The sequence below is a fragment of the Carassius auratus genome, chromosome 48 (genome assembly GCF_003368295.1).
Source record: "Carassius auratus strain Wakin chromosome 48, ASM336829v1, whole genome shotgun sequence".
Lineage (NCBI taxonomy): Eukaryota > Metazoa > Chordata > Actinopteri > Cypriniformes > Cyprinidae > Carassius > Carassius auratus.
The window spans coordinates 2,552,156-2,570,563 of record NC_039290.1 but is presented as its reverse complement, the minus strand read 5'-3'; the positions used below and the strand labels follow the sequence as shown (position 1 = coordinate 2,570,563).

The 18,408-nt window shown below is 37.6% G+C and overlaps 2 protein-coding genes across 2 annotated transcripts in view; both read right to left on the bottom strand.

Annotated features, from left to right (window-relative positions):
- Nucleotides 1-800: 800 nt before the first annotated feature.
- On the bottom strand, nucleotides 801-8,780 carry LOC113065506 (lysine-specific demethylase 9-like). The gene is made up of 7 exons (XM_026236796.1): nucleotides 8,090-8,780; nucleotides 6,476-7,101; nucleotides 5,597-5,734; nucleotides 4,783-4,925; nucleotides 4,512-4,679; nucleotides 4,316-4,424; nucleotides 801-3,199 (listed from the first exon to the last, which is right to left on the bottom strand). The coding sequence occupies exons 1-7, from the start codon at nucleotides 8,622-8,624 to the stop codon at nucleotides 2,621-2,623; spliced, it is 2,298 nt and encodes a 765-aa protein (XP_026092581.1). The 5' UTR covers nucleotides 8,625-8,780; the 3' UTR covers nucleotides 801-2,620.
- A 1,224-nt stretch (nucleotides 8,781-10,004) lies between these two features.
- The window catches only part of LOC113065504 (membrane-associated guanylate kinase, WW and PDZ domain-containing protein 3-like), a 128,867-nt gene continuing 120,463 nt past the window's right edge, over nucleotides 10,005-18,408 (bottom strand). The window contains exons 19-22 of the mRNA XM_026236792.1: nucleotides 17,466-17,547; nucleotides 16,797-16,934; nucleotides 16,509-16,647; nucleotides 10,005-12,871 (exon numbers count right to left, since the gene is read on the bottom strand). Of these exons, the coding sequence (XP_026092577.1) occupies nucleotides 12,144-12,871; nucleotides 16,509-16,647; nucleotides 16,797-16,934; nucleotides 17,466-17,547 (1,087 nt within the window). The 3' untranslated portion in view covers nucleotides 10,005-12,143. The remainder of the gene's footprint in view (nucleotides 12,872-16,508; nucleotides 16,648-16,796; nucleotides 16,935-17,465; nucleotides 17,548-18,408) is intronic.

Sequence of the window (18,408 nt, the reverse complement as noted above, 5' to 3'; positions counted from 1 at the left end):
AATTGACCATCTAATTAGTCCTTAAAAATCACTGAAATCGAAACCCTTTATACAAATTTCAACAGAGAAAATAAAGAATCAAACACACAGAGCATGCCTTGATCCCTAAGTGGATTTTTCCTATATTACAAACGACCATCAAAACCTGATCAACACACACACATAAAAAAAAGAAACTAGCTGCCAAAATTCAGAAGAAACATAGAACGCTAAACATCATGTTTAATATAACATGAAACCTTAAGGTATAAAAGCATCGTGTGTTGCGGAGTGGAAAACATCTGAAACTGTATATATGGGAAGATTCATCTTAATGGATTGGTGTTAAAGACACCTTGAAATGTATTCTTGGTGAAAGTATGAAAGTATGCTTTCTTTCATAAAGCAAAACTGCTAATCTGCAGGATCTGTAACGGAGGAAATGCCATTGAACAGTAGGGAAAATGATATTTGTCTAGGCTTTCACACCTGTCCATACAATCCTAATCCTAATAAATAAATAAAAAACAGTGGGAAAAATATATGATTTGATCCTATTGCACGTGGTTCTGAATTGACTATAGGTCATTTACCACCAATTTTATTTATTTTTGTTTGCATTTGCTACATTTGGTGGCCAGTAAAAATTATCACCGCCAGTTGCTTTTGGATTAGCAGAAGTTGTATCCCAGAGCAAGCATGATTTTTTTTAGATAATAAATATCCAATTATTGCCAGACTTTACGAAATTCCATCACAATTGATGCTTTGTACAACTCGAATAACATCGGTTTGCTTAAATGCAGATAATTAAAGACTCAATGAAAGGCACTCTTTTATAGAAGGATGAATTTGATTAGGGAAAGCCATTAGATAATTTTGTGGAAACCATAATCAATGTCGACTGATTGCTGGTGTGAAATTACATTCAAATCAGTCATTAGCAATACTTGGCGTCAACAGAGAAGCACAACTACTGCCCATAACCCTTTCAAAAACACTGAATGCCTGCTTTAAGACTTAATCCCATTCAAAATCATTACGGACACGCAACTACACTCAGAAAGTGAAAGCTAAATTGCACTCATCCAACTATGTAGGATAGCATTATCACCCCAGAATGCTTATCATAAAAACTATAGACAACTTTAGTTAAAACACATAGGAAACAAGTGTTATGCAAGGGCACTGGACCATACACCTTCTGCTTCTACTTCCATAAAATAATATCAAATGCTTTCTTTAAAGAGAAAAAAATTGGGTTTGACTTCGGTAGCAAATTATGGGAAGAGCAAGAGTTTATTTATTCCTTGTTAATGTATATTACGTTAATTCACATTTGTACTTACTGATTTTTAGGGAGAACAAATTATCTTAATCAACAAAAGCTTTAAATGGCCAAAGCAACAAGATTTTTGTAATTTGGCTCATTTTTTAAAAAAGTGGTGACAATGTCAATGACAGACAAAAACAGAAGTTTAGAGAATAATTAACAAAATCAAAGTATGATTTAAAAAGATCTTTCCGTTGTGACTAAAACTACTCTGATAGTATGAGCAGAATTGTGTAAAGATATGAAGTGAACCTTATTTAGATGATCCATTTGAATCAAGAGACTTTTTTCTTTACATGAAGCTCCTCCAAACACGTCAGAATTACAGGTTCAATCAAAACCCAATAATCTGAATGTATGGATTAGACCGCTATAAAACTTTAAAGCAAAGCAGAAGAAGACTTTACCAAATGAAAAGGCATCAGTATGTTGCCCCTGAGTGTAGGTTTGGTTATTTACATTTCCATCCAGTTTTCAGCTAATGTCCGGACTTGATGGAATATGTCTTCCTAGTCCGAAATAAAAACATAAAAAGCACAACGGCTTCTGCATACAATACAAACAGAAAACAAACATGACAAATTAATTAATGACCGATCTTAAAAGACTAACAATTTTGGACAAAAATAAATAATTAAAATTAACAAACAAATGAACAATCCTCTTGTGAAGTCCAAATCATATTTCCTGCATTCATGAGAGGCAATGCACAGGTTGCTCTTTTATAATTACTGCTATTAGTCATTAAAAAAAAATGAATTTTCCTTCAAGCAAACCAGAGAATGATTAATGAAAAAGCAAACGTGTCTAATTTTAAACTGACACCTACTCACTAGTACGTCATATACTTCAGTTCAGTGACATTACAACACGGGGGAAAAAATATGACTACTTTTCTCTTTTAACATATGACTGCTGCTCTCCACTTGTGACAGGCACTTTTTCCCCCTTGTATTTTTCTGTAAAAACCAATTAGCAGATGATGCACATGATGCCCTGGGAAATGTGAAAAGTCCCTCTTGAGAGACACGTTCATCTCATTTATAATAATATATAAACAAATACAAAACAATACGGAGTAATAATCAGCAAAAATATACTTCAAATTAAATACTTTGGCTGAGAAAAACCTAAAAAGTACTTGTGGGGTCATTTTCTTAACCAAGAGCTAAAAAAAGAAAGAAAAATATACAGTCTTCATCATTTTTAGGCAAAGTCCAGATATACCTTTTTTACACTGTGGAATGTCAGTCAAGTCTGCAAGGTGAAATGAAACGCCATCCCTCTGCAAAAGGAAGAGTTCTGAAGTCATTTGGGGAAATCTGAGGATCTGCTGCCGTCGAGTGAGGAGTCTGATGCAGAATTGGTGGGAACCTGTGGAAGCATTTGCTCTGGTGTGGGCGAGGACAGAGGGTAGGGTGCTGGGACAGGACCGGGCTCCGAACAGAGAGTGGCAGAAACAGTGTGGGCGGATTTAGCCGGCTGTGGAGGCGCGGGCTGTGGCTCTCTGGGTGGCGTTGCGGGCCTCTGGAAAACCAGTTCATCTGTTTTGGCCACTCCACCTTGTGCCGTGTTCGTTTGTAGCTGGGCGCAAGAGGTGACTTTGGTGTCCAGGTGAACAGGGGATGACGAGGGGGAAGGACATGATGTGGAGCACAGATCCTTGGTCTTAACGTCCTTTGATTTCTCCCCCTTTTCCTCCTCAGAGTAGTACTGCTTTAGACGTATGTGCCACGCGAGGCTGCACACGGCTGAGACGGTTTTGAACTGGTGGATCACGTTGCGAGGGATGAAGTAGATGTCGTCGTCACAGAGCTGCATGCGGACGTAGCGGATGCCTTCTCGCCGTAACTGGTTGAGTTTGGCATCATCCACCCACTGAACACACTGTAGAGAGAGGGGCATTATGGGAATGCTATTTTATACCTGTATATTATCTCCACACCTGTTCAGGATCTTGAATAAGTTACTGCTTATCCAATGCCACGTGGCATTATCAGATCAGATTGTGATATTATATCATATGTGACTAAATATAACCTCAATTCATTAACTCATTATAAAAAAGGTATCCTCAAATAAACATGGTATTTTCTTATTAACCAAAACTATCTGAGATTGCCTTTAGGATTGCTAGCTCTAAGTGGGACTGTATAATAACAACACTATCATTTATTTCCAATAAATATATTACTGTTCCAATACAACTGAACTGTAAAAAAAAAAATGTATGTATGCATGCATGTATGTATGTGTGTATGTATATATAGAGTCGACTCCTTACTTTAGAAGCCAAGAACTTTATAAATCGTGTACTTTTTGGTTTAATTACTTTGCACATTGTTTACACTGATAGACAGCTACATCACACACTGTAATACAGGTAATTTTTGATTTCCCATCTGTGTGGCTCTTTAAAACACTGGAGCATGAGCTGCCATGTGTAAATGATCACAGTGACATGCTTTGCTCTGAAACATGCAGTGTAACAGACAGACTATATGGTTATATACCCTATTTTTCGTATTGTAAGTCGCACCCAAGTATAAGTCGCAATAGCCCAAAAATACGTCATGATGAGAAAAAAAAAAAACAAGTTGCACTGGACTGAACCAAGAACCAAGAGAAAACATTACCGTCTACAGCCACGAGAGGGCGCTCTATGCTACTTAGTGTAGGCTACAGGAGCACTGAGCAGCATAGAGCGCCCTCTCGCGGCTGTAGACGGTAATGTTTTCTCTTGGTTCATGTCAAATTCACTTTGATAAATAAGTCGCACCTGAATATAAGTCGCAGGACCAGGCAAAATATGAAAAAATGTGGGACTTATAGACTGGAAAACACGGTACTTAAAATACACACTGCTATGCGTCAGTGATTGCGTAGTAAAACAAAACAATTAATACTTCATGTGATAAAATGCCATGTTAACCAGAACTAATATAAATACACACATCCCCAGTCTGTCCTGAAAAATCTGTTAAGCAGTAACACAGCTCCTACCTGTGACACAGGTGGCTCATACAGGTCCAGCTGAAGTCTTTGAACAACCTCATTGAAGTCCTCAGCGTGAAAACAGACCACATCTTTGGTTACTCGTGGCCGGTCACTCCTATAGGAGATGAGGACACCAAAGGTCATTTCATCTGTCTCTTTTTCCATGTACATATGTTTCTGCATGGCAGATGATTGCACTCACAATTCCCCAAACTGCACTGCTTTCAGGACACCCACAGCTGCTGTACTCTGCCAGTCAAAACTCTGGCCAACATGATCAGCATGGGCTCGCGTCCGATCCTCGAAGAGCACCTCACGTGGTTCACTGGTTCTTGGGAGGTAATGCAAGTTCTTGATCTCATTCATTGATCTACAACCAAAATGAAAGGGTTTTGTGAGGCGCTACAAACAGTTAAAAAAATTTCTCTATAAGAAAGGACTTTTTTTTTGCAGTTCAAGAACAAAGCACAAACCTTCGTCTCTTAAATGGAGATTTGGGCATATCGGCTGTGGGGACCATCTGCTCTCCTGGTCTCACCCACATGATGGGACCATCATCACTCTGAGACCTGCAGTCAAGCTTCAGGCTAGAAAGGCTGCCCCATGGCAAAGTCATCTGTATAGACAATTGAAACTTAAGTCGGGAAGTTAAAACAATAATGTAGCCTTTCCCTGACCACTGTCTGAAAGTATGAATGGCAAGAAACGACTGGATGAAGAGTTTGATTTTCTGTGCTGACAGTCCCCACTGAATCAGTACACTGAGATCGAACTCATGACTTGCAACTTGCTTTTGCTTAGGAATGCATATCAGTTATTAAATTAATAAATGTGAATCGGCCATAACATTATTATTGGCTTCTGGTGGGCACTCTAATATTTTTACACAATAATATTAAATATCACAACAGCATATTTAATAATTATAAGAAATGTTTTTTTGAACACCAATTCAGTATATTAGAGTGGTTTCTGACATTGAAGACTTTCTGCTGTAAATTATATCACAGGAATAAAATACATTTTATAATATGTTCAGATAAATATAGATTAATTTTAATTGTAATAACATTCAAATGGTAAATACACACCTCGAAGCAAATAAACATGGACTAAAAGCCACAAATTTCCAAGATGACACCATTTGCAAGATGACACCATTTATCTAGGTCCAAATCGCAAAAAAATTCTGTTGGCAAACAGTGAATTGAAACTAATTTGCACTACAAAACACCTTCAGCACAAAGCCTTACAAACAAACTCATCTGTGAGAGATTGAGTCCTAACCTTCAGGAACGGAGACTCCTCAAGCATGTCCAAGAACTCAGGGAAGTAATCGCCCACCTCCTCATCTACTGCACCGACCAGACTGATTTGCCTCATGGGACCAGCTCTATATGTCCCAGAGCAGTACGTTCGGCTCACCTGCAACATGAAAGCCCTTCAGAGCCGGGAAACATTCGAACACACACTTTCTGAAGTTTCATGAAACAAAACAAGTCCCATTAACACAGAGAACGATAACTACATTAGCGTTAATGAAACAATAATGTTGTGTTAATTATAAGCACTGGCTCCGGTTATGTCGTCTGTTGCCTTAAATGCTCAAGCTCTATCAAATCAGATGGACTCTGATTGGCTGTCAATGTTTTTGTAATTTATCATCTGGAAAACAAAAATAACTCTGTGAAACTGATTCCAATTATATTTCCTCAATGAATCTCATCTAGTTAGAACAAAAATGTAAACATAGTTATCGTCCTTGGTGTAAATGGGGCTTGAGGCAAAATCTACAATGACATGGGGTTCAGACTGCCATAAATTTGAAGAAATGAAAACAACTTCCCTGAACTGAGCTTCTTACAAGAATGAATTCAATAATACGAGTTTGTTGAATCTCAGAGATGGTAGAAAAGTTTGACTCCGCGCAAATTTGGTCTGCATCACTAAAGACCGGTAGTGTACTTTGAACGGTCACTGACTTGTGTAAATAATAAATGCAGTAGTTTTAAAAGTTCTCTAGAAGAGAGAAAGGCTAAATAAACACATGGACTTCATTTTGCGAGCTACACATGCATGGTATCATAATCTATCCTGCCAAAAACAAGCCACAACTTGAAGGTACAACCCAACCCAGGTTACATTGAGTGGAAAGCGTCATCCTACCTGGGAGTGGAAGTTGGCAATCGTGGTGGTCTCAATTTCCTTTTTACCAAGGATTTCCATCTTGACAGGTGTGTTTGGGAAATTGAAGGCAAAGTAGTCCAAGAAATCGGGCAGGTAGGCAGCCGCTCCGTGCACCACAGCGAGAGCATAGCGTGCGGCTCCTTTAGGATGCTCAGCAAAGGCGAGATCCAGAAACTCCTGGGCGAATTTTTCAGTGTCCCCCGGTTGCAGTAAAGACAGTTCATCTGCGTATGCGTGTAGTACAGATGCCCCTCCATTGGGCTGCTTTTCCTCATGGATCAGTCTGCTGAAGGAGCCATTGGTCTGAAGCCACGAGCTTCGGATGTAGTGGTCTTGGGGTGAGAGGAACGGCTTCTTCTCAGCCTTGGGAGTGCAGTACTCACTTAAGTCTGGACATGGCTTCTCATCTTTGATGTACACATGCAACACCGGGTCTTCAGAAGATGGCAGAGCGTCTCCTGTCAATCCTGTACACACTGTTTGGACCTCTTTGTTGTGTATGTGCAACTTTTTGCCACGCTCGTCTTCACGATGCCGCTTCTTCTTCTTTTTCTTTAAAAGGTATTCCTCCAGTGTCTGGGTTTTGCCATTCTCACTATGGGGCTCTGAAAAGATCAATAGAGATAGAAGACGTTGAAAAACAGTTAATAGTTCATAGCTTCTTAGTCTTTACCGATGTAAAATTGTAAACATAAAAAAAAAAAAAAAACACAAAAAAAGTGTTGTGGCTCCTTTAAAACTTTGTAAATACTTCTTAGTAATCAATTACCAAATTCTTACCAGATATCCAGCAATTCTGGACATTTGGTGGACCAGAAATAAGTTCTCTCTGTTAAGACTTTCCTACTACTACTACTACAAGATTTAAATAAATGTACTATGGTAACCACTGCCCACAGTTTTGGGGGCAATACCATAAGTACTACAGTTACTGTTATTAACTAACTCACATTAAATCTTTTTTTTTTTTTATAAAGTGTGTCAGTTCCATGGTACCAAGATGGGAATAAATAGTATGGTAATACTACTGACTTTCAAATCTTTACACAACCGAGTTGAGGCTGCTCAGTGCTAATGGTGCATATAAAAGTCAGATTAAATTAAGCCTGGTCTGACCCACATTAGCCCCTAGGATCACAGCATACAGTTGTTTTGTAAAATTTGGCATAATAATACAGTACAGAACGATCATCATATACAGTATATAAGGTACTGGAAGACAATTGTATGTAAAAACACGGTATTATGGTATCGTGTAAATATTTACAGATTAATGTAGTTACAGCGATTTTAGTTAACAGTAACGTTACACGTGACAGACGTGAGGAGAACGTCTTTAATAAAAAACAGAGAAATGGTATCAATTTGCATTTCATTTAAATATACTTTTCAGCTGTTGAAAGTTTCTTCCTCGATTATATTTAACATTTCTGCTCAGTACATTGCGCTCGAGTGAATGGGGGCGTTCACACAAGCGTGCTCGCGCATGGGTTAGCAGCGCAGCTAACAGCACTTTCTCCGCTCACTTTTAAGTTGGAAGCCAGTCAGTAATGTAAAATCATTTGGCTTACGTGTAAACGCTGTTACAATTACCTTTCTTCTTTTTGCATTCCCCCACTTTAACATTCGCCACGGCGTTTTCCTTCTTGGGTTTGAGTTTGGCGTCCTTCTCGATGTGTTTGGGCTTGTTATTGGGGGTCTCGGCCTTCGCTACTTTGAGCGGCGTGAAAGTGAACAGCGGGGAAGGCGGCAGGACCGTCTTCCGCGGGACGTGGGCTGCTGGTGTCACTTTTCGCGGCGGCCAGCCCGGAGGTAATTCTTTCTTGGAGCCGAGGAGGTGATGGTGTTGATGATGGCGGTGTTGCACAGGTGCCTGCTCTTTGCTGAAGTTGCGCGCTTGGCCATTCTGTTGGTGCGGTGGATGCGCTTGTTGTTGGGCATGTTGGTGATTGTGTTGGTGGTGCTGTAGCTTTATTTTCTTCGCTTCGTTCTCCGCTCTATCGCGCTTGTCATCGGACGGCGAACATTCGCGTTTTTTCTTCTTTTTCTTCTCTTTCGTGGCTTTGTCAAAGCTGTCCCTGCTCTTCTCCTCTACTTTGACGCGCAGTAGATCGACCTGAGCGGCCATTTTGCACGTAAATTTAAAAGGCTTTAAGAGGGACTTTTGCGCATGTCTATTGGGAGCTGTAGTTCTTTTGTCCCTAGCCAATCGGAGCACACGCGTTTGTAGTTTTCCTGCTCGGAGCGCGCATGCGGACAATCGGTAGCTTTGTGGGTAGTGATGTTTCTTTACTGCTGTGGTTCAAGGTATGCGTGCGCTGCTGCACGCACCGCGGCCAGAGACTGACGTAATGCTGAAGTAGCTTCAGGGTTAGGGCGGTTCCGTTTCGTTGAGAGGAAATAAATGCGCTCGGCATTGAGCTCACAACCAACGAAAGAGCAAAACAAAACATCCTGGAGATAATAATCGCACGGTGTTGGATTTCTCTAGGGGGCGTTTACACGGAACGCTTTCTTGCTATTTGGGCTATTTGAAGGACGTCCTCGGATATTGCGTCGCATCTGCCTGTTATTGGCGGAATGAGAGTTGCACTTTTCAGTCGGCGTGTCAAATTAAAAATAGCATGTCTGATTCGTGAACGAATCGCTCTTGTTATTCGGATTTTTTCCAAGAATGTTTACAGAACTGACCTAAACGATTTGTTCACGAATCGGAGTGAATCGGTTTTTAATTCTTTCGATTCAACAGCTCACTGATTCTTTTAACAAGGACTAATTTTTTTTGCTTATTACTTATTTTTAAATGTCAAATCTTTCCCAAGTTTAAAGCTAATTTTAGTGTTTTATTGTACATGGAAATTATATTTAGATTATAAATATTAATTTTTATAAGTTTATAAATTCATATAAATTCTGATTCTGATAAATATAAATTTTTATAAGTTTATAAATTGAGGGCAATACCCTGGTAGCACCTGTCTATGGGTAGCACACGTACATCGCGTAGACGTCTATTTGACACCTGCAAGACCCAATTTTTCCATGTTTGCTCATCTGCAATACATAGTTTCCAATCAGATGTCAAATCGACGTTTGGAAAATGTCTTTAAGATGTTTATAACGTAGAAACTGACATCTTAAAGACATCCATCAGATGTTTGTTCAGTCTTGTAAATCTTACATCTTGCAGATGTGCATGTGCTATCTGAGATGTTAGAAAATAAGTTTAAATCAATAAAATGTAAATAAAACGTGTCCACATGTGACTCCATTGCAATGTTTTACTGCTTAAATATACTGTGATGAGACCTAGTGATGACTTAATTACAAAGCAATCGCTGAATCGATTTTCGAACAGTGTTTTTAAAATGAACTGCTTGAAAGAACTGTTGACGGATTTTGAACCCATCACTTTTGTGTGAACATCCCCTTAAATGCAATGAAACCAAAAGTGCATTTGCATTAATGTTAAATAATGTAGTTCAGGAACTTAAAAGATAAAAAGAGGCCACTTTTCAGTAAATCTTTATTCATCAGTGCATGAACAGAAGGTCATGACCAGATTCATTTCTTTAACCATTCACTCTCTCTATATATATGCTTATACTCTCAATTACTTAAAAAAATAATGGGGCGATTTATAGATTTTTTTTCTCTTGTTTTTCCCTTCACAAAGGCAATTTTATACAGGTGCTGTACATTGTATTATTTTTTTATATAAACATTTACAACTACCACAATGTAGAGACCACAAGGCTTTTTTGTGTAAGATAAAGCAATGCAAGGCCACAGTATCATACATACAACCTCATGACATGAGATGCACAAGAGCAGTGACCCTCAAATCTGGCTAGCGACATCCACTTTCCTGCAGAGTTTAGCTCTAACCCTAAATCAAACAACCCTGAGTTTGCTAATCAGTGTCTTCAGGATCATTAGAAAACCACGGGTATGTTTGTTTTATTATGGTTGGAGCTAAACTCTGCAGGAAAGTGTTTGAGGATCATTGCATTGAGAAACAAGCTACAAAAATTTGAGATTTAAAAGGGTCATGAACTGAGAAATCAAAATTCACTTGATCTTTTGACATAAGAGGCTGATGTACTATAAAAACATCCTGCAAGTTTCAGAACTCAAAACTTCTTCATGATTCTAAAAACAGCTTATATCGAAGCCAGTGAATTCAAACAGAGTTTTCTGATGAGGGGGGTCAAAGCAGGACAGAAAATAGCCTATTACTGCTAAATTATTATGTTTTTGATGTAAAAATCTTGAGAACATTATAAGTGGAACTCAGAGAACCATACAAAATAAATATAGGCAGTTCACGACCCGTTTAATGATCAAGAAGCAATCATGAACCTTATTACAAAAGTATTCACATTTTTCATCATGACAAATTATAGAAGCGCTGTAGCATATGTAATGTTTGACTGATGTCTGCTCTGCCCATATGGACACTTAATATTTATGGTATTTCAAAAATACTGTTATGGAAAAAAGATATTTGACATTGTTATATCTTGTGTCTAAATCTGTGCCAGTTGTTTGAGGCTTTAAGAACCTGATGAATAACATAATTCAGAGCTACATTTCCCTTGGATATAAGACAGCATCTTGACATTTAATAGGATGGTCTGAAAGACGCATAAAGACACTTTGAATGAATATGAAGTCCCAATATTGGGAAAACAATGCAGTATGAATCATTCGATGTGCTAAAAAGAATAAGAAAAAATATAATGTTTGATTGTATAGTATGCAAAAATATATCTGAATTTCTCCTATAGTTCTGCTTCACCTTTTAATGATATGAGCAAACATTTGATCCCAAATGTACAACCTTGCAAATGCTCCACCGAGATTAACTGTAAAAGCTATAGCACTGTGAAAAAATATGTGTTTGTTAGGAAGCCGAAAGACGTATCAGAATGGATACAAATCTCTATACCTCTATACATGTATTTGTTTATATCATCATAATCATTTCAATAAATTACATATGCGTCTTTATCAACACACAAGTAGTAAACAATATACTTAACCACAAGTTTCTGGTCTTTTAAAGATGGATATGTCAGAAATTCACCACCAAAAGAAAAATAATGCACAGCCTACACAAAGTCACTTCTCAGGACTGGATCTTGAGGACCGTTGTATCTCTGGAAAAGTCATTGTAAGGACATGCGGCGAATCAAAGATGGAAAATTAAAGGGATGGTTTACTCAAAAATGTAAATGTTGTCGCCATCCACTTATCATCATGTTATTTCAGCACTGTGTGTGTGTGTGTCTGTCTGTCTTCTGTGGAAGTTCAAAGATTTAATGGTCCATACAATAGAAGTCAATGGTAACCAAATTGGTTTAGTGGCAAACATCCTTCAAAATATCTTCTTTTGTTTTGTAGTCATGCCGGATTTTTAACATCAAGGCGGCTGATAAATGCTGACAGACTATTCATTTATTGGTGACCTATCTTTTTAATACACATTAATAGACAATTTTAAACCTTCAAAGAAAAGCATCCTTCATGTTAACGCCACAGGAACAAAGAGACATGGACAAGTTTGTAGCTGCAGTCTGATTGGCACAAAACAAAACTTGAGGCTCGTATTGTTGGAGGACATCAATAGCTGCTCCCAAACGCATTAGACTCCATGCACTGGAGGTTGAATCCTTGCAGAGCGGGGCACCTTCCAGGGGCCTGGGGTTATAGGGCCTCTCTTGGTGGTAGGGTTCCCATTCTGGGGAGTCTCTTGAGGGACACCCTCGATATCCTCTTCCCCTCGAGGCCTGTCTCGTCCTCTGTGGTCCTTCAGGTTGAGAGTACTGCTTTCAGACCGCTGAGGTTCTGCTGTCTTGCCACCTCTTGAGACCTCGGGTCTGATTTCTCCTGTTTCCATGTCCTGCTTGTGCATAGTGTCCTCGTCTTTGTATCTACTTCCAGGCTTCAATCCATCAGTGGCTTTTTGAGGCAACTCCTGTCTGATCCCAGCGTTTTCCTTCTTGGTCTTCATGGGGCTTGGGGATCGAGCTACTTGTCCACTAGGATCATTCTTGTTGTCCATGTTTAGAGTCTTTTTTGGACTCCTTGGGCGTTCTTTCCCATCCTGTCTCTGGGGGAGTGTAAAACTGTCATGGTTGTCATGACCCATGCTTAGGTCGCTCTTTCTTGTTTGCTTTTTGGCGTCTCTGTAATGTTGGTGAAGTTGTTTGTGCGAAGCAGCCACCGGGTCGAAGAAGAGCTCCTCGGGTGGAGAGGGGTTGACCTCAGGGGAGTGAGAGATGAAGGATGAAGAGGCTGGTGTCGACGGCTCATTGGATGCAGAATACCTTGGAGAGTTTGCAGATGGACCTGTCATTGTATCTTTAACATCTGAAACGCAAAACATGGTAATTATTATTGTAAGAAGATAGGAAAAGACAATAAAACCAATTATTCTGAAAATGCACTCAATCTGTTTTGTACCATGTAAAAGTGCTAGTCAGTCTTTTTTATTTAGTAAGAAATTTTTTTTGAGAAATATATTTCTTGAATAAAATTATATTATTTAGCGGGGATGCACTACATTGATAAAAAGACAATAAAGGCGTTTTTAACTTTAAATGAATTTTTTTTTATGGTTTCCACAAAAACATTAAGCATCAAAACTGTTTTCAATATTGTTATAAGAAGAAATGTTTTTTGAGCATCAAAGCAACATACTGGAATAATTTCTGAAGGATCATGTGACATGGAGGACTGAAGTAATGGATGCGGATTAAAAAATGCAGCTTTGGTACTACAGGAATAAAGTATTTAAAAAATATATTACAATAGAAAAAAATATATTTTAAATTGTAATACTATTTTGCTGTATTACAGTTTTTTCTCTGTATTTTTCAAATAAATGCAGCCTTGTTGAGCATAAGAAATGGCTTACAAAAGCATTAGAAAGATTTTATTGATCCCAAACTTTTGAATGGCAGTGCATTTGTTTGTTTATTTATTTAGTCTTTTCTCTGTAATAATAACCAATTAAACCTTTTTAATCAAACTCATATTGTTTTTCTTATATTTTGTTTAACCCTTTGGTGTTGTTCTGTCAATTTTAGACCTAAAAAAAAAGTTTTGAAATAAAAAAAATAAAATCGCTATTTTATCAGAATGGTATGCAACTCAAGGACACTTTCCAGGAAAAAATAAAAAAAAATAAACAATTTAAACAATTGTGATGTTTGTGGTCAAAAATTACAGCCATTGGAAATGAATGGGAAATATGCAACAATATGAAAATACAGATAATTTTTTGTGTGTACAATCTACAAATCTTTGCACTGCAACTAAAAGAATGTCACTAAAATATCAAGAGTGAAAAATACAAACACACAAACGTGTATATGAACTACTGTGACTGTAACACAAAGCATGATTTTGCAAATGTGTGAAATCAAATCAATAATTCAGTCACAACGCAGTAAAAACACAGACACCAAGGAAGGGGTTACACTCTTAAGCATCAAGAGAATAAAACAGAAACACAAATTAACTGATGCTGCTGTTACAATATGGAAAACTTGAGCTGTAAGACTCAAATGAGAGGTTGAAATCAGATTGATTAACCTCTGATAAAGCATTCCTGTTCATTTTTGTTAAATTTTTATGTTATGTGTAACTAAATGTTTTCTCTGTGTTGGGTTTGACTGTAGTTTGACTAGTAAATGTAATGCAAAAACTGACAAAGAAAAAATCTAAACCTTTACAAAAGGTTGTCTTTAAGATTGACTAAATATTCATCCAAATCCACAACTTAATAGAAACAAGTATTCATGTCTAAAACTTACTCCAGCACTTAATAAGCCTTTTAGAGCTACATAGGAATCTAGTGGCTAAACCATGGAATTGCAGAGGTTTTTCTTTTTTTACTGGCACCAGATGGCTAATCTGCCTTCAAAATTTACATTTTAAAGGCATTGTCTCTATTTTAACATGAAATACTGCAATAATGGAAAAGTAAGCTAAAAATATTAGAATAATATTATTTTTATTCTTTTCAATGGTAAAACGTTTAACACAACTATTGCAGAAATATTAACTAGTATCATTAAATTCTCTCAAAATAAAGAAGAAAAAATATTATTAACCCAAAATATGTAAGAATGATTTCACTGAAAATAAAAAAAGTTACATTTCAGGTGTTCGGTCAGTTTGGACCGTGAAGTGTGACTCCCAAATGAACAATACCAGAGGGTTAAATTAAGGTGTACCTATTATTCTGTTGTGCCGGTCAGCTGTTATACTGAAACCTTGTGATATGGATGTAGCAATCACACCATGATTAATTTAGTCATTAAAAGAAACTGTATAATAACAGGGAGAATTATTATAGCCTATAATAATATTAGACTACTGATACAGTATGACTGGAGTGAATGTACAATGTAGTTGAAATATATTTTTAAAATGTGCTGTTCATTTCTTTGTGTAAAACTTTTTAATGAAGGAAAAAAAAATGACAGAGTGCATGTTTAAACATTGCAAATTGGATTTAGCAAATCTGCAGAATACCCCTGATAGACTGAACATAATTAACCAGTCTTCTGAAATGCATTTCAGCAGAGACATGATTCTCAATTGAACTGTCACAGTTTTCAGTCTTCAGTGGCTTCTGGCCTCCAGATACAGTGACATATTGAGCAGCTGAAACCGGCTATGAGAAAGAGTTAGACCCAGAATGGAAAAGTTGCTATTTTCTCTCAAGATAAAAATGTCACGCCGCCGGACGTGAAGCAACAAGAACCGAAAATTAAACCAGGCTGGTGGCTCCTGACATGGGTTTCAATTTCTTTGTCATTTAACTGTCTGGTAAGAAATATATTTGGTCACATAGCATCATTCCAGAGCAGTTCTCCCAACTAAGGGCACATGAACTCCAGGGGGTTCTTGGAAAAATGTTGGTTTAAAAATATTGTACTGTAAATCCTTCGTAAATCTTTCCTATTTAAATTTACATTGACTTAAAGCAACAACTTATGTGATAATTGTTTAATAAAAATGTGAACAAAAAATAAAATCACAAAAAAAAGAAACTGATCTAAATGGCTAGTCATTACTGTGTGTTTATATAGAAATATATGATCATGAATTGTGATCACCGATGTTTCCTTCTTTTCTTTAGTGACATTCAAAAGCATAAGGTTAATTTTAAGGCAAAGGAAAGGAGAAAAAAAACTGCACATACACAAAATAAGCATAGAGGAGGAATGCAAAGTTTACCAAAGTTATTATAGGGACAGACCAAGAAAAGCAGAGAAGCCTTTAGTGATGCTCTGGTTTCATGTGGAAGCACAATGTGGAGGAGGAAGAGTTCAGACCTAAATCAGGAAGAGAGAAAGAGAAAGAGGTGCAGAGAACAGTGCCCAGACAGAAAAAGAAACCAGCAAAAATTGAGACAGGAAGCAAGAGTGACAAGCAATGCATGAAGATAGGAAGGTCTGACATAACATGCATATGACCAACAAACCCAAATCACGTAATAGTCCTCATTCACTAATTATTGAGTAATCGTGTGCATACTTATCTATTTTGGCAATTAGTGTTTGATCAATATGCATGCTATGTTTAGGCAATATAAAGGTAAGTGTGATGATGATTGTAATATTTCACTAAATCCACCGTGGTTATACTCTACATGACCATTTTATAATAATGTTCTGAACAAGAGGACACATGTTGCATGAAGTACCTTTAGAAAACACTCTGTTGAGGAAAGATAACAGTCACAGTGCATTTTCAATGGCTTTTGAAACAGCAGTAGAAAACAAACCCATCTTCAGAATTGATTTGTTTCTCAGAAGGGAACATGCAGGCTTGAGGGAACTGATTTTTCTCAGTTCATGAAGCAGACGGAATTCAAATGAGCTCTGCTGCACTTCTTAAACTTAAAGAGGTGGTTTGGGATGGAGAACGTCTCTCAGCTATGTCGGTTCATTGCCGTTCATTGTTTGAGAGGTCAGGTATTAAATAGACTCACTATGATCAGGCACCAGGCCAAGTCCGGGCCTCAAAAGCAGCACCACTTTATTGCCCCCGGCCTGGATGAGCTCAATGGCCCGTGTGTGTGTAATGCCCTGTGTGGGTTCACCGTTGATCTCCACAATCTGATCTCCCACCTGTGAAGTTACAAACACAGATTCCTCTGTCATGTTAACAAGAACCACTGATTTATTTTTATTTTACTTGTTATATAATTTAACTGTATAATATTTTTTTTTTCATTAAGGTTCTTTGTGTATTATGTGTTAATGTCATGAGAACTTACATGTATCCTGCCATCCTTCAGTGCGGGACCGTCCTCAGCTAGTCTAAGGATGAAGAGGCCCATGTTATATTCCTTCCCTCCTCGCAGACTGAAGCCAAAACCTCTCTGTCCTCTCTCTAACTCCACGGGATAACAGCCCTGAAAAGAGAGAGATCAGTTACATTTTTTTTTTTGCATTTGAAAAGATACAGTTCAACACAGTCTAACTTCAACCTAAGACTGTTCACATTACATTTAATTGCACTGTTGAGTCACTGAACTATGCAAATATATAATCACACATTTCTTGCTAAAACACTAAATATATCACAACATTCTGTTCTGAGTGCAAAAACAAGCTGCTCTACCACACCTGTCCGTGCTAATGAGAAACGACACTTGATTTGCATATAAACACTGTCATTAGCATTATATATTACTTTTTTTTAAACATTTCCTTCATTTCATAGCTCATAAAGTCACTGTAGCCTATAGTATTATTCCTCAATGTGTGTATAATATTAATCCCCCAAATGCTTCCATCTCAAAGTTTTAAATTGAATTTAATCTTCATAAAATGTGAGCTGCATAAAAATTAATCATTTAAGTCAGTTACATAATAATGTGCGAACTCTTACTACTACACAAATTATTACTTGAAGAACTGCCATTGTCTCCTTTACACTTCACCTGCTTTGGTCCTGAGGAGACGACAGATTTGTATTCTGCTCGGGTCACAGTGTCTTTCCTCTCTTCCGTTTCTACGCCATTCCTAAATGACACACAATTAAATGCTGCTTTAGGGCATTTAATGAACTGGTGCACAAATGAAAGCATCTCCCTTCACCCATCGTCATATTATCCAGCGCAGCTAAGAGCGTTTCTGTTCATGTGAGTTCATGATCATGATTCTTACAAAGAGGCTGCGAGCTACTCTTCAGGACCTCAATGGTCTGCGGAGCTCATTACATCCTTTTGTTGCTCTTAATTGTGGGCTAAAGCTTTGACAGTGGCTGCCCTTCTTATCTGAACCTTGACTATAGAGCGAGTTCACAACAAGTCTACTCAATTTTATGCTGAAAAGAATGAGTTGGACCATGTGCTTGGAACCCAAATGAAAAGAGAGCTCTTGAGCCTTCTTGACAGAAGAGTAATGGAGAGAGGTCATTGAAATTGGAAAGATGTAGAAGTAGAGAGGGCAGGATGTGTACATTCCTAACTTGGGCCCTGTTTTTTGCAGGTATAAAAGACAATACATTTTAGCTATATTATTTGTTAATTTATATTATTTGGACATACACAAACCATTCAAGCATTTGGTGATACTAAGATTTTTTTGAAATTCTCCTGTTAACGTAGACTAACTGTAATAGAGTTTTCTTTTCAAATGTAACTTATTTCCTGAATGGCAAAGCTGGGTTTTGATGATCCTTCAGAAATCATTCTAATTTGACTCTAATCACTCTAATAATTCCGTGCTCATTAAACATTTGTCAGTGTTGAAAACAGCTGCGATGCTTAATATTTTTGTGGAATCTAAAATACATTTATATAAAAAAAAACACTCATTTGAAATATACATCTTTTGTAACATTATGTATGTCTGTACTATATAAATGTCTTTTAAATGATT